The sequence below is a fragment of the Orbicella faveolata genome, unplaced genomic scaffold, assembly GCF_042242905.1.
Source record: "Orbicella faveolata isolate gen_17 unplaced genomic scaffold, um_ofav_v1 contig_47, whole genome shotgun sequence".
NCBI classification, from domain to species: Eukaryota; Metazoa; Cnidaria; class Anthozoa; order Scleractinia; family Merulinidae; genus Orbicella; species Orbicella faveolata.
The window spans coordinates 26,075,953-26,100,215 of NW_028301577.1; the positions used below are offsets into that span (position 1 = coordinate 26,075,953).

Here is a 24,263-nt window from a genome sequence, read left to right on the forward strand (position 1 = left end):
CTACGTCACTGTTTGTGCATCTTGAAAAGTTTGGCCTTAATTCTTCAATTTCGTCGTTTGTTATCCGTGTTAATCTTCTCCATCGTTAAACATCTTTTCTTTCTTTCTGGTTTATTATCACTTTGGTGTTTTTCTGTCTTATTAAACTTTTATTTTCAGGTTTCCTTCAGTTGAAAGGTAATCATTTGTACGAGGCCAAAATACCATGACTGAGCTCCTTTAATAAATAAACGAGCGTTCACTGCGTGTCATTACATTCGAAATTGATTGGCGCACCACGAAGGCGCACACACGTTGCGAGAAAGAAGACTTCTACTCATTTACACTTTGCTTTTATTTTCATCCAACAGATCAGCCCCCTGAGAACCACTGGTGCAATGAACAATTCGAGCTCCTTCAGCGTTCAAGAGACCTCCAGCTCGTTATTGATAATTTACGTCAACATCTCCATGACTGTGGTAGTACTGGCTACATTGTGCCACATTTCCGCTCTGTTCACCTTATTCCAGGGCCGCCTGAGAAGAAGGATTATGTCCCCTTTCATGATCAACATCAGCGTGATTTCTTTATTGTTATCGATCGGAGGCTACGCCGTCACATTGGGTACGGATTTTAAAAAGGAAACGAGGAACAACACGCAGGCTGTATACCTGTGCAACTGGGTGACTTTTGCTGGTCTTCTCTCCAAAAATGCCTTTTGGTCAACACTGTGCGCTATGAACATTGTATCAAAACTGGTATCAGATCGATGTGACCGTGGATTACCTCAACAGATGACAAGAAAATCGAATATAATTATTTTCTCAGTGTCGTGGCTGTATTCCATTTTGACGAGCTTTCCGATACTGTTTAAAGACAGCCTGACTGCGCTATCCGCCTCTCAATTGACTTGTAACTTAAACTGGACCTCTAGGGGAAAACTCCTTTTCCTCTACAATGCTTTTGTTGCCATAACAACGTTACTGCTGCCTATGGTAATATGCTTAGCGATGCAATATCATTGTGCGAGGTCAGTAGATACCCGGTGAGGTACTCCCTTATGTAAGTCATATACTAGACACATCCCCGTCTCCCGCCCATGTAAAGGGTATGGTGTTTTGGGGAGTTTTGGGAATTACCAAATTTACATAAACGTACTTAATTCACTTCATATAATCAGTGGGTTCATCTTTAGACGCAAAAGATAGAAAGAAGCGCAAACAGGAAATAACATTCAAATCGATACGACACGATTTGTGCAACGATAAAGTTAAGACGCTAACATCCCCAGGGTATACCGCGGACATCTGACTCGTCGATCTGTGATGCGGTGCGCAACATAGAATCAGTGGTATGTTAGATGGGGATTTTCACACCACGTGGGAGGGCTAGTGAGGGCGTTATCACGGGGAATTTGACACTGTATGGGCTGAAGGGCTGATGATGGGGAATTTATCACGAACAGGTTGCCAAGAAATCGCGGTGGAAAGGCCCGCAGACCTCAGAGGACAGTCTCATCTGTAGCCACAGAGAGCTTCATTGTGAAATTGGCGATCTCCGAGTTCGTTTGTGCCTCTCTTTCAAAAACGAGTCCTTGTGCAAAGCCCGTCGTATGAAAATGAGTTTGATTTACATTTAACTGAACCCGTAGGAGCACATTTTCATATGAATAGTTGATAGAAAGAGAGGCAAGACAACTCGGAAATGGAATCCCGTGGAAATCCAGTGGAATCCTGTAAATACGACCACCTTCGGATCATGGTAAATTGGTCGTATTAACGGGGTGGTCGTATTAAAGGGATTCTTTAAATAAGAAAATGACTGACTGGGCTTTTTTTCGGGCCAGAATAAAGTGGCCGTAATAACGAGGTGGTCGTATTAACGGGGTGGTCGTAAGGCGGGGTTCCGGGGTTTGTATGTAAACAAGGCATTGTGGACGTTCAACTCGGACATTTGACGGTGCTTATTCTGTTCCGGTATTCATTTTTGCCATGAATGTACACGAACCAAATAGGGGCATTTGAGCATGCGCGTTTAAACAACATATACTTTTTTTTTCCTGTTCGATCCCAGTTCACAGGTTGTGGGTTAAACTGTGACGGAAAAAAAAACAAAAAAACAAACAAGACAGGAAGAGAACACGAGCGACCATCATTCCTCTCTCCAGTCCCTCATTTTCTTGCTCATTTTCGCAGCCCACCTTTTAACCAAATATTTGCCGTATGCAAATTCAATTTGCATGGTAACTGATACCCTGGGGATTATGCAAATAACAGTATAACATAATTCACACGTGTTTCCACCCTATCACTCTACTCGAGGCCGCGAAAGCGAAAAGGTTGGCGACCCACCCTCCCACTCAACGAGTAAGTCGGGCTTAATCTAGCTGTCCGCGTCTATTTTATCCTGGTCTTGGGCTCGTTCCAGGCCAGAGCAATTCCCCATAACTTATTACCATGTCATGAATAACAGTGCCCAGGGTGGAATATTTCATGGTGCTTCTTTTCACTTCTGCAGAATCTGGAAGGCCTCACGTTACACTCAAAACATAACTCGACGACGGCGCCTCTTGTATCGCAGGAAGCTGAACCATATGGTCATCGCCTTGACCCTGTTGTTCTTTATCTTTGAGTTTCCGTGTCAGGTGGGCAACGTTGTTGCCATGGCTACAGGGTACTACAGTTATACGCACCGCGCGGCGTTCTCGCTCGAGATACTGGCACAGTGCAGCGTACTTTATCCACCATGGGTGTACTTATTTCTGAATACAACTTATAGGACGACGTTAAAGCAATTACTGACAGATGCGCCCAGGCAAAGAACTACGCACGTTAGGGACGACGCCCCAAGAGGAAATCGAAGGCAAGGGGCTGCAAGCAGAAATCAGGAGAACCAAACAGCAAGAGTTAGATTTAGCAATAAAGTCTACACGCTACCTCAACCTGCTACCCCCACAAGACAAACAAATGGCAACACACAGACTAGTGGCACATCATCTTTAAGGAGTAGAACACTAGAGGGAGGTACTGGAAACGACAACAAAGTTATATCGACAGATGAAAGGAACGAGGAACAGTCTACAGATTTCTAGTAATATATCAAACACGAAACGCCGTGTTTGACCACATTTTCAAACACACACCGAGAATACGACGCGTAGCGGAGTATTTTTTACGAACGCTGAGGTGTTCGCAAATGTGGTCCAACAACTGTCTTGAGTAAAGTGCTTGATATATCTTCTCAATCGAAACTAAAGCTGAGATAAACGGAGAAATGAAATCGTAAAAATCCACGCTAATTAAGATCGGATGACCGAACATCGTCACGGCCATGATTTCCTTTGTTTGAACTTGATCAAGTAGCTGTCAGTCTCAAACTAAACTTCATAAGTCAACGTTATGAAAAAAAAAAAATAAATAAATAAATAAATAAATTTAAAAAATCGCTAGGGTTGACAGGGTTATACACTCTCTCGCATTCTTCCTTTATCCTAATCAACAGATATTTACATGAACTAATTCTTACACTGGGCTCTTCTCTATATTCTCAAAACAGTATACCCCCCAAAACTTAGTTTGGAAGTAGAAAAATAAAAAATATTCCCCTTAACTCCAAGAAAAGCGCAAATCCGTCATCGCAAAAGTAATTTTGTTGGGCTATTTACGGTGAGGAGTTGCGGATTTGAGAAGCTTTTTACAGAGGGCCAGGCTGAAAGGTTTACCCAATTGAAGACAGAAGAAAAATAAAAAAGATCTTTCCCTTAATCCCAAGAAAAACGCAAACACTTAATCGCAAAAGTAATTTTGTGGGGGTATTAACGGCAAGGAATGGCGGGTTTGGGGAGCTTTTTGCACGGAGGGTCAGACTAAAAGGTTTACCCAATTGAAGACAGAAGGATGTCTAGGTTCAAACAGGCAATCATTAGATCTGACCTCTTCGAATTACGACTAGAATGACTTTACTTAATTCAGAAGGGAGAGTGAGGTCCCGAGAGTGAGGTCTTTACGGGAAATTCTCAAACCGAGATCTTTCCGCATTTACCGAGCGATAGCGAGGTCGAATATATGGAAAATTTGAGGTTGGAGATTTTTCCCGTAAAGACTGAAGGTTCGAGGTTAACAAGTTGTTTACTATATGACTTTTTGCTTTGTTTTGGTAGGCCCGTAATCGGCCCGTGTGCATTACGGGAGAACAATGCCGTAAAATTAGCCAATCAGTGAGCGCGTTATATCCGCCAAAAACACAAGCCAGATAATAATGCGAGTTTGTGAGTTGATGGCAAACTTGGATTCATTTCTGCAACAGTAACCAAGTGATAACTGGCATAATTTATTTCGGCTAATATTCAAATTCCACTTCGAAGTATGAAGGATCAAACACATGAACTCGTACATATCCGTCCTCGCCACCGCTGCTATAACTGTGAAGAAAGAACAAACAATATTTCAGTTCTTATGAAACAGCACACAACCCGGCGTGAAACACGCGCCATTTTCATGTCTTACGTGTTAAGTGTGTTTTCAGTAACGAGTTGAACTTTACAAACCCCAAAATCCAAGGACGGAATATATCAAACACGAGTGACCACCGTGAAGAAAATTGAAAACACAAAGCGCAGCGGAGTATTTTTGTTGAACTTCGAAATGTGGTCAAACACTGTCTTGAGTGTTTGACACAGAAAAAAACGGAGAAATAAAACAGGTGTAAACATCTCTGCTCATTAAGATCGGATACTCAAACACCGTAACTGAATAGGGCAGACAATCTCAGGGAAGCTATGGCAAACCTTAGATCACTTTCCTATGATATTATTCTAAAATATTCGAATTCCACGCGTCATCGTCGCTAATTATAAAAGCAGATTTCTCCTAACGAACAACAGTTTACAAATAATAGCCTCTAGTAAACCAAACAGAATACTGTGATTTAACACAAGCTTGAATAGCAGTATTGATTACATCGCGTGCAATTTGTAATTTTCTCGTTCTGCGCTATTCTTTTGTAATGTCGCGTTCTTTTATGATTACTTATGATTTATGATTACCTTTTTCCATCTGGATGAAAAGCGGTGCTGTTAATGGGTCCAAAATGACCTTTGACTCGACCCATTTCTTCTTCAAATACAGTGTGGAAGAATCTGGCATCGAATTTGCCGACTCTTGTGGAAGTGGTTGTTACATCCATCGCCTCCTGGCCACCTCCCAACACCACCTACATCCCACAAAGATCAAACAGTTTGCTATTTACTTTTTGCCGGCAAGTGGTCCACCTAAGGGACTTGACGCTTAGGCCGTTTAGTTTCTCAATATAAAGCAGTTGCTCGCGTCGCCATTCCTCCCTGATGGCATGTTACATCAAAGCTTCCAAAAAACTACCCCGTTACCTTAACCACTCCCTAACCCCGCCCCTTTCAAACCTCCCACTGTCACCAGTTCAAGGTAAACTGAAAATGAAAGCCGGAGGGTAACCTGCGATGGATTCGCAACAGGAAGGGAGGGTGGGGGGGGGGGGGGTAGGAAAACACGCAGTGACTTTATCCTACGATATCTGAATTTAAAGCGCTGTCAGTCATGACGACAAGCTCGGCTTTAATCCAAAGATCGAGAGCAAAATTCTCCGTACTTACTGCTGTACACTTACCTTGCGTTAGTTCTAAGAATCTGGTGCTACGTCAACTGAAATAACAGATCAGGTGTAAAATGCGTGTACAGGAGCAGTTGTTTAGCAGAACTTACGTGTTCTCTGATGGGAGAGAGCGATGCTGAATTCACGGGCCTCTCCGTCTTGTACGTATTCATGTGTCGCAGAGAGTCTGTGTCAAAAAGCTGTGGACAAAGGTAAGGCTATGCATCAACTTCAGACAGACAGAAAAACAGACAGACAAACAGGCAGACCGACAGACAGACAGACAGACCGAGAGACAATCTTCAAAAGGCTGTATATCCGAGTTGCCTTGTCTTTGCATCACAACGAGTCTGTGCGAAACAATTCATATGAAAATGTATTCTGCGTACAGGTTCATTTTCATGAAAATCCATGTGACCTTCGCATGATAGGTTTTACATGCGTATTCGTCTTGAAAGAGAAGCACAAGGTAACTCGCAAATGGCTTATTTACTTGAGTCAAATGCTTACACCGGAACGGCCATGAAATGCATTATCAAGGTTTTTTGGTCGCTGCCACTTCAAAATAGCAATGAAAGGAGTATTTCCCCCACAAAAAGAAATATGAAAAGCACATTAAGATGTCTTACCACTGCAAACCACTGGTGCCCTAAACCACTGATTTATAAGGTAAAATCTACCATTAACCCTCAAATGTTTTCCGTCCACACGAAAACGAAAAGCCGGCGTTTTCAAATTCCTCCGGTTTGAAGAGCGTTTCCGAAAAGCTCCATTTTCGTGACGGATTAGTGTGGACGGTAGGCCTAACCGTAGAAATAAAGCTGCGTTTTTTAAATATCTCTGGCGTAGTGTGAACGACGCCTTGGTACCTCGACGGGATCCGAGGGCAGGAAGAAGAGTTCATTTACACTGAATTTTCTAAAAAACAAAATGTCTACCGTGGAATGCTCTCAACACTAACCTTAGCTGTATGATCTTTTGAAGCGGTTATAAACATGGTCTGATCCTTGTACATCTGTATATCGTTGATTTGTTTTGTGTGCTCGTGAACAGTTAACAATTTGTTTCCTGTCTGTAATGAAAATAAATAAATACTTAAAACAGCAAACAAACCAAACATGTGAAAGTGATGTTGCTTAGTTACTTAAAGTCGGTGATGAAGTGCAGTTAATCATTTTCACTAATTAGAATTGAACAAAATTAAGAAATTAATAAAATAAATTACAATATTTAGAGAGCAAGCCACATCAGCCTTAGGTGGTTTTTATGCAGGTCCTCTATCCTGGTCCAATTGGAACTTGAAGTGTTGGTTTTTCAGGAGGCAGGAAGACCGGAGAACCCGGAGAAAAATCCTCAGAGATAGGCGAGAACCAACAACAAACTCAACCCACATAAATTATGGCACCGGGCTGGAATCGAACCCAGGCCACACTGGTGGGAGGCAAGCGCTTTCGCCATAGGTCCACAGTGCATCCATCCCTGCTCACTTCTGTCTACCTATTTGTATTTATATGTTTATTAAAAGGTGATCGATGCATGTGACTCAGAGTTGTCACAAAGCACTGGCTGCCAGCAAAATTTGCCGGCTGGGAAAGAGGTGATCGGCGGCTGGAATTGAGCGCGCAATCACTCAGTAAATGACAACAAACGGTTTTTAGGTTACGCACATACAACCATTCGATATCTGAAACATCTAAATTAAATGTTTGGAATAAATTCCCAACTACCTTGAGTATCGGTGCCACTATAACAAGTTAAGTAATTGAAAATCTTGTTTTGAGCATTAGTCTTCTTTCTGTGTACCGCATCCACCATCTTGTAAACAGAGAGCTTGATAGCCCCGCATTTAAGGTGTTGCAAAAGAGTTAGAAGATTTACAAATTTTGTTCCAGGTCTCTTGCAAAAAATGGTGACCGGCTCAATGGAAATCTTAGCCAGGAGACTATTTTCTTAGCTACAACCCTGCTGACTGAAACAGATACATACACAACAAATGCACATGCATTTTCTAGCCCGTGCGCAGGTGATCCCTAGGAGACATCAATGTGCTGGCTAAACATTTCCTAAACATGTACATGCAACTGTCCACAACAAATGCATACATGCACATGTGTGTATTTCTGTAAGCAATATTAGTTATGGCTCAAGCACTGTAAACAGTACATTGCACATAATTTATGATGTTCCTCTTGCAAGACCTTCCACTGGTTAAATCAGCATACATACAGTGTGCATGTAGATTATCAATCAAAATTTCTATAATATCATGTTGAATTATTCTCATATTTTGATTGGTTTTTACTTATGACTGATTGGAGGACAGATGAATAGATGACGTCATTGACATTTTTGTTTTGTTTCTTAATCACATACTGTAAAACAAATAGATTCCACGTTCCCATGCATCTCTTCAGTAATTGATAACAGATGACATCCAAATGTTGTGAGAACATTGGTGACACACTTGGCTATCGTCTCCTGTGCCACTTTGTTGTTCTTACCACATTTTGTGGTCATCTGTGATAAATTACTTCAAACAAATGTACAGCAACATGGAATCTAGTTGTTAAACCTAAAGATGACAAAATATAAGAACAAGTCATCTGGCCCCAGTTGTTGGAAGGCTGAATAGTGCTATCCACCAGATAAATCGCTATCCAGTGGGTAAATGTGAACCAAACAAAACATACTATTTGCTGGATAGTGATTTATCTAGTACATACATGTAGCATTATCTACCTTTTGAACAACCCAGACCTGGGCTTTTGTAACCCCAACCACCTTCCCATAAACATTCAAATGCAGCTAACTATCTTACTCTCACCTTTGTATCCCACTGGCAAAGATCTCCATTTTCATGTCCAGTGATTATGTACTGGTCTAATGGACCCCAAAGGGCTGCTGTCACTTTAGGTCCATCAATCGGTACAGTAAGAAATGGTTCCTTGGAGCCTTCAAACAGACACGGGGTGTCAGGTAATTAAGATACACGTACACAAAATAAAGGTTTTAGTTACATATGTGTAAAGGGTGAAAGAAAAACTCTGCATTGCGTCTCATGCATTGTGTCACATGGACCTTATCTTTTTGCTCAACTAACGGGGTAAGGTGGGGAGCCTACCCTAGTCTCAGTAGCATTGCTACATTGTTAGCTCTACTATTACATCATTACAGGGTTACCCTAAGCTGATTAAGTCGACCAGTAGCCATTTATATACCTGGGTGGAAAGAGAACTTTGAGAGTGAAACACATTGAATATTGCTCAAGAATGCCAATGCAGAGCAATTTTAATAGAACTCAGTCCCACTAACAAGGGTAATAATTAACAAATAAAGAAGTCTAGACTGTGTTCTGTTCTGTTGTAAGGCACACGCAAAGTGGCAGAGCATGAAAGAGGTGTAGGGGGAAACACAAGATGCCGTTAAGTGTTTCTCCCTAGTTCTTGAGTGTTATGTTATTATTATTACATGCAACTAGTCCTCTTGGGTGGGATGTTAGTCCAATGTAAGCAATCAAATCATGTTATCAGGTACAGGTAGCTTTCACCCATTTATACAAGAGGAACTGTGAGAGCGAACTCTCTTACTCACAACATACAGTAAATTTACTAACCTTCTCTGATATCATACAACATAAGTACACACTCGTGTCCCATCTGTTTGTCTGTTGTCATCATAACCTTTCTACCACAATAAGAGAAGCCACAAGCCCTGACGGCAGTTTTTGTCTCATATTTAGATAGTGTGGTTGCCGTTTCACAATCCCAAAATCTCAAGCTGTTATCTGCTGACCCAGAAATAAAATGATGTGTTTCCCCTAGAATAGCAAAAGATCAATTAAGTTAAGGAATTTTCCCATTACTGGTTAAAAACAAATTAATTATCAATTTAAGGAATTTCTACAGTGCGGTCATCAGTGGAGGGTAGTACTGAAGCTACCAAGCCAAAAAATCCTTCCTGGCAAGGGTAAGACCTGTCAGCTACAGGCCAGTTTGTTTTGCCTGTATACTGAAATACAACTGTTGATGAGAAAACTACTCTGTCTGAACAACATTCTGTAAACCTTTGTTGATTTTCTCCATTCTGTTACACTATGTACACATCTCTTCTTTAAATAATTCTGTATTCTCTCAATATCTATGGAAACCTTACAACAACTGGAGACTGACTAGAACACTTTTCGTTTACTTCAGTCCAGACTCAAATGTACATTTTTCTGTCTTACTTTTTATATGTGCTTTTTGTACAACTGTAAAATGTATGAGTGAATAAAGTTGTTGTTGTTGCATTCAGAAACCTGTCTCATCAATGTATTTTTCAAGGATACAATCAACGTCAATACACCAGACAGCACCACCATGCCCATTATATGTTCCAAGTCTTTCACCATTTAATGAGTACCAGACATTTGGTTTTGTGTCTTTTGCAGAGGAAAAGAGCAAGTCACCATCTCTATTGTACTTGATCTGAGTGATTGATCGCTCATGACCATGGAGCATAAGTGGTTTCTAGGTACAAACAATAAGTAGGCAGGATATTAGATATTATTATGCAGTCATGCATACAAATGCATACAACATGCATACAAATATCAAAATTTAGAAATTATTATTGTTTTTTTTTTTTACCGGGGGATGGGAGAAATACAAGTATTAACTTTATAATATAGTAATTAGTATATCATGCAACAGTTTTCCAGCCTTTTGTTTGAATTCTTCATAGCATGGGAAAAATAATATGAAACAAAAACATGCTACATGTACATTTGTTGACTGAAAATCAGACTGAAAATCCATGGGATCATTATCACAGTTTTAGAGTTGTACAGCCAGGAGAAGCAAGGGGGAGGAGGGTCATTTTGTGACTGGGTTTTTTAGAGGGTTGAATATGGGTTTACTGTAACAATGTCGACCCAATAGAATCAAGATCAACATTTTATTACTCTTGTTCCTGCTTGATCGTTTGACTTGAAACTCTCCTCTCATGTGATCTTAGCGAATTTGAAGCTACTTAAATTTTCTTGAGAGTCGTCGACAGTTTTCAGTTTTACCGTCATCGTAGAAAAAGAGTTGCTCGGCTTTAATGCGTATTACTACGTAACACATGGAGGCTATATTAAAGCTAAGCTAAGTACGCTGAATTACGATATGTAGAACAAAGTACAAGGGCGATTGGTGAGAGTTAAAGTTAACAAAAGTTTTCAATCTACATATACTGTATTTACCGGAAAAAAACCCTTATTATTCAAGCATAGACTGTCGAAATTGACGAAAAGCAGATGAAATAATATTAATTAAAGCTAAAATTTCATTGCGAATTGCCGGGTGAAAAGCATACGGTATATTTGACCCCAGACATATTCCAGTTAAAAATAAAAGGCTAACAGAGATTTGTGAAAACGGAGAAATGATTACTTACCATCTTTTGGTCACTGAATCTCCGAAATAGCTAAAATAATAACAAAACTTGACCATAGGACTAAACTCTGAGTCAGAAAGTTCCAAAGCACGTTTACTCACAAGAGCCTTCGGTTGAATGTCAGCGGATGTTTGGCGTTGTACCCAGTCCTTCCCGGACACACGATATGTAACGCCTGGTTGATTTCATTAACTGCGATCAGGCGAAAACGAGAAGTAAGGGAAAAGGGAGAAGGAGAAAAGAAAAACAGCCTAAGATTAGGGGTTTCTTTAATTTTTTATCTTTTATTTTTTTTCAAGGGAGAAGGAATTATAATATAAGAGCTAATATAAGGGAGGGAGGGTGCTCGCAGCTTAGATTTCATAGGAAAAACCGGCAAGCGATTCTAGATCTTACTAGGGCCTACTTGCGCTAACAGGGTAGAGAAAAGAAAAAATTCTCTACCCTATTGTTAGGACAGAGAAAACTATTTTTGTTATAAAATTAGCTTCTGTCATAGTTTTGTTTAGGATAGGGATTAGTGAACGCATTTCGCAGTCTGGATTTTGAACGGGCTCGGTCTAGATGTCAAGTTTAATATATCATTTTTGACAGGAAATGTAACCCAAAACAACATTCCATAGAAAATGATTCCGCATTCACAGTCCCTCTGGCCTGTAATGACGTCATCTCCCGCCCTCGGCCTCTTCCCCGAACGAGAGGGACTAGGCTGAGGACGAGAGCTGATTGACATTTCAGGCTACCATCTCTGCCGTAGTCAAACTAAATCCTTTTTCTATAGCCCTGGAGTAGGTAACGCGCCTTAAATGTTCAAAATCTATCCACTATTTCAGAATAATTGGCTCAAAGTCGATATCTGTTTTGGGTCGCACATACCTACATATTTTATAACAAGGAGTAGTCCCCAGTGTCCTGGAGGCAACTACAGACCCGTTCGCGGATTTCCCGCCATCCCATGAAAAATGGATATTTCGCGTCTTGTTTAACGTATGCCTTTTTCAAAATGGCAAAAAAACCCGAACTGGTCTATTCAAGGGTTAATCGGTTGACCAGTATCAGTTACAGTACCTTTTAAATAACTTATATGCAATAAAACTGTAGCTTCCAAAAACCGTCGATTAGCTAAAGCGATCTTCAGGATTGGAATATACTTTCAATCCAGGCATTACATCGGGGATTATATACTTTTCAATGGAGTTAAATTACATGAACAATATTTTTTGAACAAAGTCACAAACAACAAACTGGGCTTGTGCCGTGCTTCGCGCTTTTTTCTTCGCTTTTCAGCCGCTATCCATCTCCAGTCAGGCTCTAAATCTCAAATTTAGTTATTAGCGGATCCGCTGGAAATTCAACTAACTCATACTCGAAGCTCGATATTTTCGAGCAATATCTGAAAGTGCACCAGAGTAGAAATAATTACTTCTACAAAAATCGTTTGGAATCAATTTTACATTGAAAATATTAAAGAATTAAGAAGGAATCCACCACAAGTTTGAGTAGCAAGTGGACAAAAACTTTGTACCGAGATTATTTACATCGTTTCGCAAACGTCTGTGCGACTGTTTTAAATATCTAATCAAAAAAAAAAAATTATCCCTAACACACCAAATTTTGAAAACCAATGTTGAAGCTCATATGAAAGTCTTGAAAGTACTGAAATGATACTGATAACGAAATTTTACCTGTGTTTGCCCAATGTCTCTGAACTTTGAAACTTATTTTCTCTAGTTCACATGAGAAATTGTTTCGGTGTTATTTCAGGCAACTACTTATATCTTTAGCTTTAAGAAAATGTAAAAAGGACTGTGAAATACCTAAAATTATTCTGGTACAAGGTTTTTGTCCACAAAAAAACTGAAATTACTCGATTTCTTACCGGATTTTGTTTAGGGTTAGGGTTAGGGTTTACTAAAATTGCCACTTTCCTTGAAAAAAATTTCCGTGCCAAAAGAAACTAAACAACTTTGCATGTATTGTCTCTCTGCTTACAATCTGTTCAGTTTTCTCCTAACGGAGTTTCAAAATACTGAGGTTATTTCGTTTTTAATTCTTGCGTTTCTCTTGAATTCTAGCCTGTATGTTTCCTAGTGTACCAGAGTTGAGGCGAAACAAGGCGAGTAGCCCGTAGTTTTTGAAGTTTCCTCGTTCTAAGTCTAGCATAAGTAATTTTTCATCACACGGAGTCATCATAAGCCTCTGATTTGTGGTTGACCTTTTTTGACGCAGCTTTCTTTACCGCGTAAAACCTGAATGAAGCCATAATGAGCAGATCTAAAAACTCAAACAATGTCAGAAGACTACAGCCAAGGAACAGCCCCATGGTACCACCCATGTCCGCTGAAAAGCAAAAATATCAAAGTATTAATCACCTAGCGTACACTAAAATAATATTCCCAACCTCACATCCTTGCCTTGCCGTGTTCCCTGGAAGCAATATTAAGCAGATGATTTTGGACTTTGTTTGTTTTGTTTGCTGTTTTTGTTTTTGTTTGTTTTGTTTTTTCGTTAAAATGTCTAAATCCAAATGCATACTAACTATTCTACTTTAGAGAATATTTACTAAGGATAAATAACTACAAATTTAGCTGTTTGTTTCCAGAAGTGATCAAAGTGTAACTTCTTCTTGCACGTGACATAAATTAAGAAATTCATATCTAAGCTTCAGAAGTGGAGGTGATTTTGTTCTGCATATCATAATGTACTACCAAATTCACGAAACGAAACTACAAAGACGTGTTTACCAACGAGTAAGGATATTAAATTTGAGTTTGTTGCATTTGTAGGCGGGAGGGTTTGAGCGAGGGAGTGTGGGCGGGTACGCGTATTGCTACCTACATCCAAAGGCGAAGATATCGTAGGCTGGCTTTTCTTTAGTGACTTCGGTTGACAGACTTTCGTAGAAAATGTTCAGCTTCAATAAGTGTCTCCTATTAGGAAAATGAAAGAAAGGGGGAAATTTTCATCATAACTGAATGTTGAAAGGCAGTATGAGTTTCCAATGTAAGTTTAATTTTCTCCGTAAGCGCAACTCGCATAAACTCTTGCACGAGTGTACCCCTTTTGGGTGGAGCCCCCCCTCAGAGTAAATTATAGGTGGTAACGCACCCCATCCCCCTTTTCTAGCTGACGCGTACCAAATGATCTTTGCGATCGTGTTGATGTATACGAAATGCTTGGAATTTGGACCGGATACATGGTAGAATTTTCCGTCTCCTTTTTCCTCGTAACAAAGCTTCAAAAGGACACCTTTTTTTTTTTCGGAAAGTCTAACCTGATTATCTCTTGCAGGGCATCTGTTGCGGTCCCGTTCTCACTTTTATTGAAGAATTTGTAAAGTGCGTCCCAGAAATGAGGTGACGGGAAATATGCCGAGGAGAGCACCAAGCCATACTTGATCTTCTCACATTGTACAGGACAATCACAATCACTTGGGCTGAGACGTTCTGTTGAAAAAATGGAATTATTATATAAAGGATATTATACGGCATCGAAAAGATATGACTTCATATTTTCAAGACACCGTGTTATTTTCTTTTCGTACGCCATGGCATTGATGTGGCTTCACGTAAACACTCCATGGATTACTAGTCAGCGGTTGACCATTCACTTAAAAATCATATAGGCAAACTGACTGATCGGCCTGTCCCAACTGTGCTCGGCAACTTTGGAGCAACTTTTGGCGTTTGGAGCAACTTTTTGCAGTTTTAGCAACCTCGAGCAACAGAGAAAATTTTGCCTTTCTAAGCAACTTTTGAGCAAAATATAGGTTTATAACACATATCCCCTGAGCACGAAAAAGTCTACGATTTCATATAGAAAACTTCAATTATGCGAATTTCTTGAATGTTTATCAACTTTTTTAAGTTTGAACACAACCTGTCACTTGACAACGTTCGGCAAAACGTCAAATGAACCATGTGTTTTAATTTGTTCCGTTGTTCCGTTAACCTTAAGAGTCTGCTTAAATTTCGCCCATATTTGTGAGAAACCCTTTAAAGCTGAGTTTCAAGCTATTTTTCTTCGCCCATGTTAGTAATTATTGTGAAAAACGAAAAATAAAGCTTTCAATTAATCGTTGTATAAGAATATCAAGAAACTTAGGTAACAACTTTTGAATTTAATGAGCAACTTTGGATTTTTGGCACTGTTTTAGCAACTTTTTGGTATTCCAGCGAGCAACTTTCCACAATTTCACGAGCACCCTCTGACTGACTTCACAAACAAACAACTGTGAAAAGCGGGAAATGACGTCATCAACATCCTCACAAGTGAGGATATGGAAAATACCCCGCTCGGGTCCCGGATGTAGTTTGGTATGAATTTTACGAGTAGTGTATTTTCTATATACTAAAAAAATAATAGAAAATGGTGAACTAGGATATATTAACTTACAAGTTCTAAACAAAATTTCATTCAGCAATTATCAGCCATGTTTACTTGGCTCCTAGATGTCAAATATGATATGATTTGGTAATAGGGGTTTCAATTCACCAAATAGCGCAGTGATGCTGGCCCCGTGAAAACGATTTCATGTCCAATCGGGATTCCGTGGCTAATATAATAATCCACATATAAAACAATTTTCTAAAATATAATAATAACAGTGACGGCAAAGTCGAGTAGCATCTGTTGACTAGCAGCTTAAATTAAGACGAAATACCACACCTTCCACGGAGTTTAGAAAAATGCCTTTACCAGTTGAGGGCAGGATGCAGGTTCGTATCTCTTCGGTGTTGCAAAACCTTGATACGTTAAACTCCCCTGAAAAAAAGAAAGAAAAAAAAAACAGTGGAGTTTTTTTAACTTTTATTTTTATTTCCTGCACATTCTTCTTATGAAATCTATTCTGGCTGTGGTTAAATTCTTCGGCTACGCTTAAGAAATTATAGACAACTGGTTTGCCTCCAATATAATGGCAAATTCAATCCACTTCACCACATATAACTGATATTCAATCTTGCTTCTCGTCACAGTATCAACTTATTATCAAGCACACGGGTCGTACATCCGATGCTGGCGTTAACATTTTAGTTTTTTTTTTTTTCATACCTCTATAGGGCATACCAAGAAAACGACAATTACAAACGTCCATCAGTTTCTTTTGGTAGCATTCATAGTAACAAGTGCTGGTTGAGTATGTCTTCGTAGTTACCAACTGCCTTGTACCACACGGCGGCTGAAAGGGTGGCTCAAGATTGATCATCTGCAAAACGGAGTGTTTCAAATGAAACAGTTAATCAAACTAACCGATAGTAACAATGCCAAAACATTTCCTTAACCTAAGCTTTATTTATAGCCCTGTTAGGCTTCGGCTAATTGAAAGAAGTGTATACAGTGGGATCCCCATTTTTCGAACCTCCAAGGAAAACGAATTTGGTTCGAGAAATCGGGGGTAAAATTACAGTGAAATTACAGTGTTCGACTTTTTCGTTTTTTATTAGTTTTTGCTTCTCCAAAATAATAATAATAAATAAATAAAACACTTTAATAGCTGACACAATTACTGGTAACCCAGTAGTTTACATTGTGGGCTACATAAAAAAAAAAAGTAAGAGTAAAAAAAAAAAAAAAAATATATATATATATATATATATATATATATATATATATATATATATATATATATATTTAGTTAAAAAATGTTAAAATATTGAAGAAGTTAAAATATAATACAGCATGCACATAAAATGTATTCGAATATATTACAAGACATTTTCAAAACGTTCTAGAGACGGTAAAATGTTCACGGTCTGAATTACTTTGTAAAAAGCTGTTCACTAAAAGTTTCTTAAAGTTTCTTTCATGTGTGATAGTTTTAAATTTGTCGTCTAGACAGTTCCACAGGTAAGTGGCACTTGCAAGAAATGTTCGTAGGCCTGCGTTGGAGCGACATTTCGGCACCGCCAGATGATCATGAAAAGAAGCTCGAGTATTACAAGAATGGGTGTTTTTAACATAGGTTCTATAACTTGTAAAATAATGCGGACACTCCCCATTCACAATTTTAAACATCATGCACAATTTCTTCATGCGTATTACATCATCTATTGGCATCCACTGTAGTTTCTTGAACAGTTGAACCGAGTTCTCGTGGAAACTAGCGTCTAATATTAACCTACTACAGCTTTTCCGCACTCTAAGTATTCTCAGCAGTTGATCGTTAGGGGCGTTACCCCAAACCGAACAGCAATATTCAAAGACAGGCTTCATAAGCGCGTTAAATAACAATTTTCTGCAGTGGAGATTAAGGTAGCCTTTCGCTCTTTTAAGTAGATGAATTCTAGAGTTCAGCTTCCCAATTAAATATTCAATGTGGTTGTGCCAGCTAATGTGCTTGTCGATCTTGACGCCTAAGAGTTTTTCATCCTTGGCTTCTTCTATGCGGTTGCCATTCAAGTGAAGATCTAAGGTTGAGTTGTTAGCATGTTCCAACTTCCGTCGTGTAGCTATGAGCAGGTGTTTCGTCTTCTTTGTGTTAGGTAACATTTTGTTTAACTTTAACCAACTGCTAGCGTTGTTTAGGCTGTCTTGCAAATTGTTTTGGATATGATCAATGGAGTGATCAGAAGTCCATAACGTTGTATCATCAGCATATATTTCGACGTCAGAAGTTGGTAGGCAGAGAGGTAGATCGTTAGTGTAAAGTGAAAATAGCACGGGACCCAGGATTGATCCTTGTGGAACGCCTTGTGGTAACGTGAGAGGGTTTGATAGCAATCCAGAAATGGCGCATGTTTGAGTTCGATCGTATAAATACGATTTGAACCACCTCAAGGTTGGTAGAATGTCATGACTCACTAAGTCGAAGGCTTTGCTCAGATCCAAGAATACCGACCCAACAAACTTGCTTTTATCCATAGCTTTCAGCCAGTTGTCTGTGAGGTTCAAGAGAGCAGTTTCGCAAGAATGATTTGGGCGATAGGCAGACTGTTTGCTGTATAGAAGGTTATTTTTGCACAGGTATTTTAGGTAGGATGATGCAACGTGTCTTTCAAGAGGTTTGGAGATGACTGGCAGGACTGAGATAGGCCTATAATTGTTTCTGTCATGAGGTGAGTCTTTCTTATAGACAGGAGTTAGCTTGCCTTTTTGAATTTATCCGGAAAAACGGCTTTAGTGATGCTTGCGTTGTAGATATTGGTTAAGCTTTGAGAAATCACCGGTAGTGCCAGTTTTAGAATTTTAATGCCAATTCCATCTAGGCCAGTGGCTTTGTTTCTTCCAATGCGCTTTATATATTCTTCAACTTGTTGAGTGGTCATGAGGGGGATATCAAACTGCGTGGAAACATCTATGCGAGCATTGATAAAGTTTGAAATGCTTGTGTGTATGTCATCATGTACTTGCTCGTCGACTGTGTCCTGAGCCGAGTTTGCAGCCAGCTGTATGTTGGTGAAGTGATCGTTAAAAGCGTTAGCCATGGAAAGTGGGTCTGTTATTTCTGTGCCATGCGTTTCAATAAAAGAGGGCGATGAAGGATTCGGGTGTGTTGGTACTGCATGTTTAAGAGTTTTCCAAAGTTTTTTGGGGTTGCCCATATTTTCAATGATTTCATTTCTCATATGGGCTGATTTGGCATTAGCGATCATTTTGACAACTTGATTCCTTAGCTTCTTATATATGGTGCTCGCTAGGATATTTGTTTTCGCACGTTTCTTGAACTTATCTCTGATAATGGAGGTAGCTAACAACTCAAATGGAGGTAGCTAACAACTCAATCCACCCCCAACCGATCATCTATGTTGTTAACATAATCACCTTGCTTCTCTGTATTCTTATATTTGTGTTATATCCCGGTGTCACATCCATTCCAAGGTTTTCTATTTCCGGCCACTCGTTCTGGTCATGGAGCAACACTTTGAGTCCAGTTCCCTCGTAGCTAAAAGGCCCATAATACTCGTTGGGTTGTACATCTATCATTAGACTTAAGGCTTGTGTTATCCCGGATGACGTGACGTCAAGAAGAGGATGTCCCGGAGCCCCAGAGTTGAAAGTGTAGCATAGACCACGCTGTCGTGGAGATATGGAATACAAACAGTTAAACAGTCCAATTAGTAAAAGTTAAAGATGTTTTTGAGCTACGATGTGCGTAGTTTGAAGTGCGCATTGAGAAAACAAATCTAGTAAGTGGTCTAAGCCCAGAGCATCAGTAGTTCGTCTTGTGTGATCGTCAGGGTGAGGGTAGTTCTGAAAAGAACTGTTGTTGGTGACTGACGTTTCAACAACCTGAGCGGAAGCTCTCTTCAGAGTCAAAAGAATAGTCACTTGACTTTGAAGATGAGACTTCCGCTCAGGTTGTCGAAACGTCAGATGACGACGAACAGAGGAAATAAATTATTGGCCGAGTTCTTTTTGTGTTAGACCTGCTCAGTTCCTCAATAAGGACAGAACAGGATTTACCTTCTTAAGGTCGCTTTTGTGGAATTTTAGCGGAAATTATTTGCCAATATAAATAATGAAAAAAGGACTATGATACGACACGAGACGTGGTGTCATTTCGTTTATGCATAGAGCGGTTTTCAATTAAATGTCGTAAAATATGTGGGTTTGCACTTACCACGCTAGATGATTGGCTTAAAAAACTCGCGCCATTTTTTCATCCAATCAGAAGTAAAACTAAAACCAATCATGACTCGCTCGCACTTGTTTTCCGCGTTTCGCTTCAGCTACACGTAATTACTTCGAGTTTTGATTGGTTCACTGTATTTCTGTATCCTTTGTGATTCGCTAGAGTGATTACTTTGGTTTTAGTCTCACGACACTCACGCCTCGACCACACTTATACGTCCGCACGAAACGCATACTTTTGATGCTTTTTGCCTATCGTCCACACTATAACAACCACCGAAAATGCTGATGAAAACGGAGGTTTTCGAAATTGGTTTCAAAAGTAGAACCTTTTGAAAACGCTCCGCTTCTCGCGTAGATACGTGAAAATAGAGATTTTGGAAACGTTGACGTGAAAAGCGTCATATGCCGTCGCTTCCATCAGCGTTTTCTAGGTCAGGCTAGGTGAGAACAAAACGAAAACGTGAGTGAGGTCGAAAATATTTTGCTTCGTTTTCGTCTAGACGTCCCGGATACTTATAAAAACGCATTAGTGTGTTCGGGACCTCAATTTAAACCACTCTATTTAGTACAGCAACTAACTACTGATCCTTGTTCGTGGATTTTATAGCAATGGCAGACTCAGAAGCTTTAACACCGTATACTTACGTAAAAAGATACAAAGGTAGTGAAATTTTCCGCACCACACCTTTCGCCTCTCCAACTACAAAACTTCAACATGGCTGTGAGGTTATGCCCAGCCTCTCGCACAGCTTTCTCAATATCAAACGACGTACTAACCCCACGAGGAGCCCGTTGTGTGTCAGCATCCCCCGGATTCGCCGGCATGAGGTAGTCAATACCATCCAAATATAACTGAGCATCAGTGCCTTGTATTTTGCTTTTCAGTAGCATGTTCTGATTGCAAATACTGACGGCTGGGAAAAGCAACCTTTTTGAATGTTCAATGTCCTTTGTTACCGAGCTTTCGTGTCGCAGTAACTTCAAGTAATTTTCCTTGACAGTAATAGCTAATATGACCAGACAAACAAGCATCAGTATCAGCCAGAGGATGCGACGAATGGTCGAGTTAGAGTCGAACAGGAAATGAAAACCATGTAGTGTTGTGTATGATCCAAAGTTCTTGATCAATGTTTGTTCGTCTGTTTCATCATTGTTCTGGTCGATTTCTCCTCCATTTTCTCGCCATGGTTTTGTGTTCTCTTTTACGCAGTTGTTCATTTCCATTTTACCCATTTTATGAATACATATTCTTACTGACAAATCAAGATTTTTACCGAACTCACTGGTTCACTGATGTCCCCATCTCTCAATCACGTCGAATGCCTGGAAATAAAATTGATGTCAAAAAATGAGGTCGATTGAATTGGCCATTTTCGAGTTTCGTTTTGGCCCTATGTCAAAACGAGTCTTTGTTCGAAACAATGATATGTAAATGTGACCCGTCTAGAGGTTCATTTTCATGCAAATCAACTCATTTTCATATAAAACGTTTTGCCCGAGGACTCGTTTTGAAACAGAGGCACAAGCTAAGGTAACTTGGAAGTGGCCTATAGCATTGATATGTATCGGGGCTTGTATAAATCCTTGTAGCTCTACAAGCAGTTAAGATATATTTTTTAATTAAACAATTGAGAGCCCAATACGCTGGTTGTGATTGGACATTGGGCCTTGACAATTAAGAAAGGATGTTCTGGAATTTATATACTTGAGCCTCTTCCAACACTAATTTTGAAATCTATTGATAAAAACCGGCAATTTCAAGCAGGATGACTGATTTGCCAAACGTTGTTACGCATTACAATAGACCGTGACAGTATGACAAACATTAAAAGTACATATATCTTATTAGATGTTTTGGTGTGTAGTATCGCTGTATATTTTTACGAGTTGTGCCGTATTTTGACGAGCCCGTAGGGCGAGTCAAAATGCAAACAACGAGGAAAAATATTAAGCGATACTACATACTAAAACATCTAATAAGAGATTTATTATCCAACTGCTGTAATCAATAAATCTATCAATGAAAGAGGGAGAGTGTGACAGTTTTGCGTACGCGCGTCGACCTGTACGGCAAACAGGTTTTCTACTGTACAAATAACTGTACAATATCGCTGTATATTTGTACCGTTATTTGGACGGCATTCGCTGCAGTGTGATAATAACACCTGTTACGAATAAACAAATAACAGATTTCAGAAAATTATCATAGGGCAAGGAAATTATCATATTACTGTGGGGGATTGTTCTTCTTCTTCTTTTTGAACTTCTTCTTCCTCTTCCTCTTTTTCTTTTTCTTCTTCTGCCTCTTCCTCTTCAACCTCCTCTTTTGTTCTGGTTAACCCCAGTAAAAAAGTGTGCGTTTTTTCTGTTATTTACAAACTTTTCCCGTACTACTTTTTTCCTGCCCCCAAGTGATCTATTGCGAAAATAACCCCCCCCCCCCCAACCCACCTCCTCAAATATACATAATCTGCACTGTTCAGATAAACATTTTAACACTACAGAGCGAAAAGCCTCCGAGATCAAATGGTCTTTTTTGTGTGTGTCAGTTTCTGATACGATTACCAAACTCGTTATTCCGTGCCATTATTGCCTTGCATGTCCTAGGTTTGCTCTGTGACTAAACACACGTCTACAACTTGGCAGAAGACACTAGGTGGTTAATTAACTTTGTTAATATTTATAACATGAATATTTGTTAATTAATATTCTACACGAACAGTGCTTTTTGGAAATTTCTTTGTGTAATCGATGTTTGTTCAGAGCGTAACAATGTAATTCACCATAAGAAATGAGACTCTTCTGGACTTTCATGTTAAGCACCTTTTTTCCTGTCCAAGAGATGCTTAATTTTAATTCGAAAAAACAACCAGATGTTAATTAGCAATGCGCCGTTGCTAGCCTCTAGCGTTGCAAGATAGAAGACAAGAAATAAGAGCTAAATTTTACGAAATAAAATGTGTTTGGCAAATTAAGGATCAATTCACATCACTAAAAGAATTTTTCCCAAGATCTGTACAAATTTTTTGGTGGTTACATTCTCTTTTTTATATAGATTGCTTAGTAATCGTTTTTTTTTTTTTTTTTATCACCTCTGAAAAAGCAATTACAGTGACATCGCTGTGAGCATGCGTGTATGGAACAAAATTGAAATTTTATTTTTAAAGGCTGACTCAAGAAATTTCAAATACTTACATTTTCTAAGACACCTTGCCAAGATTATCCTTTGCCAATCTGCAAAGGCAACATCATGTACCATGGTGATGGTGGCAATTGTTTATTTATATTGCCTACCCGAAGGCGGACTTAGTCTTTCCGAGAAATTTTAATTAATACCATAGCTTCGGTCTCCAATTTTCAACGTGAGACCGAATAAAGAAAAAATTCCTTGTACTTCAGGCCTTCGTCGACAAAAGCTCCTCAGCCCTTTTCGTAATTTCAGAGGTGCGTTCAAACAGCAATTATCAGCGATTGGAACTTCTGTATTATTAATTGCGTGGCACTGAATATCAGCGGTCGATAAACTGTAATTGTGGCGTTGTATTTGCGCCGAGGAACTCCTTTTTATCTGCGGATCAGTACAAACCAGTGACGACATCTGAATCTTGATTAAGGAGGCTCGAATATCGTTATTTGACTATATGGAATATCAATCCAATCTTTGTTACATTCCCTTTCTAAATCTCCCGTGCCAGAACTTTCTTGCAGCACTGGCGGAGGAATTTAGGACCTATTTTAATATGTTTACCACTAAAAAATAATTTCACTGTACACTACGGATAAATTGTAATTTCAGCTTTGCATTTGCGCAAATAGAAATATTTTTTATCTGTACTTGTGACAGCAGCAAACATCGAAGATGCTACGACGTATTGCTTGAATATTAATTTGAGTACCGAATATCGATCCAGTATTTTATAGCTCTTCTGTCAGTTCTAACTGAGTATTTTTTTTACCGGCTTCCATAGGAGAATTGCTTTGGAAAATTTGTACTCGTCTGGTACGAAACCGATAAGAAATGACTTACAGATTGATCTCTTTAACTGAGGAAGATAGCTCCATTGTATACTCTAATGATTAATCAGTGTTACTTACCACAGCAAAACAAAGCTGATATCTTGAGGAAGTTTGATGCTCTGAGAACTGTAATGAGATTTCTTAAAGTTTGGCAACTTCCCACAAACAAAAAGCAGATCGGTTTACTTTGTGAAAACGGTTTTAAATGGAGTCCTGGCAAACGTATTCTGTTTTTTGACAGCGCCAGCTGCATTGCTTGCAAAGAGACGTGAGGCTGCTTTTTAATGAGGGTTAAATTAAAGTAAAGTGACGTATGATTTTTGCATTTTATGACAGGTACGTGTCATAAATGTTTAAAAATTGCCAACATTTCCATGGAAACAGATTCAAATTTAGTCATTACAAAACCGGGATCGAATTACGAAATAAAAACTTAAATCAATCAATTTTTGTCCTTGTGACTGTCATTCCATATTGAATTCTGAATGCATGGCGGTCTACGAAAGTGGCTTAAAGCTCTTTTCTCTATGTATGAATAAATGAACAGACAAAAGCTAATTAGAGTCAGACAAACACTTTTGCTGTGTAAGTAAGTCTTTTTTGAGGCACACGAAACGTCAAGAAGCATTATTATTATTATTCAACTTTCA

The 24,263-nt window shown here is 39.2% G+C and overlaps 3 protein-coding genes across 4 annotated transcripts; 1 reads left to right on the forward strand and 2 right to left on the reverse strand.

Moving 5' to 3' along the window:
* Positions 1-353: 353 nt before the first annotated feature.
* On the forward strand, positions 354-3,368 carry LOC110068752 (uncharacterized). The gene is made up of 2 exons (XM_089279487.1): positions 354-1,009; positions 2,497-3,368. The coding sequence occupies exons 1-2, from the start codon at positions 378-380 to the stop codon at positions 3,068-3,070; spliced, it is 1,206 nt and encodes a 401-aa protein (XP_089135613.1). The 5' UTR covers positions 354-377; the 3' UTR covers positions 3,071-3,368.
* A 919-nt stretch (positions 3,369-4,287) lies between these two features.
* On the reverse strand, positions 4,288-11,137 carry LOC110068751 (eukaryotic translation initiation factor 3 subunit I-like). Its single transcript, XM_089279486.1, has 8 exons — positions 11,023-11,137; positions 9,932-10,112; positions 9,218-9,421; positions 8,429-8,556; positions 6,566-6,676; positions 5,715-5,804; positions 5,024-5,190; positions 4,288-4,399 (listed from the first exon to the last, which is right to left on the reverse strand). Exons 1-8 carry the CDS (start codon positions 11,023-11,025, stop codon positions 4,318-4,320), a joined length of 966 nt encoding a protein of 321 aa, XP_089135612.1. The 5' UTR covers positions 11,026-11,137; the 3' UTR covers positions 4,288-4,317.
* A 183-nt stretch (positions 11,138-11,320) lies between these two features.
* Positions 11,321-23,905, reverse strand: LOC110068701 (acid-sensing ion channel 1B-like). 2 transcript variants are annotated; one of them, XM_089279485.1, is made up of 8 exons: positions 23,692-23,905; positions 20,242-20,919; positions 18,784-19,035; positions 16,075-16,228; positions 15,721-15,786; positions 14,297-14,468; positions 13,861-13,952; positions 11,321-13,362 (listed from the first exon to the last, which is right to left on the reverse strand). In XM_089279485.1, the coding sequence occupies exons 2-8, from the start codon at positions 20,827-20,829 to the stop codon at positions 13,199-13,201; spliced, it is 1,488 nt and encodes a 495-aa protein (XP_089135611.1). In that variant the 5' UTR covers positions 20,830-20,919; positions 23,692-23,905; the 3' UTR covers positions 11,321-13,198. The 2 variants fall into 2 exon arrangements, with proteins under 2 accessions (XP_089135611.1, XP_089135610.1); XM_089279484.1 differs by having other exon boundaries at positions 15,691-15,786.
* Between the last annotated feature and the right edge of the window lie 358 nt (positions 23,906-24,263).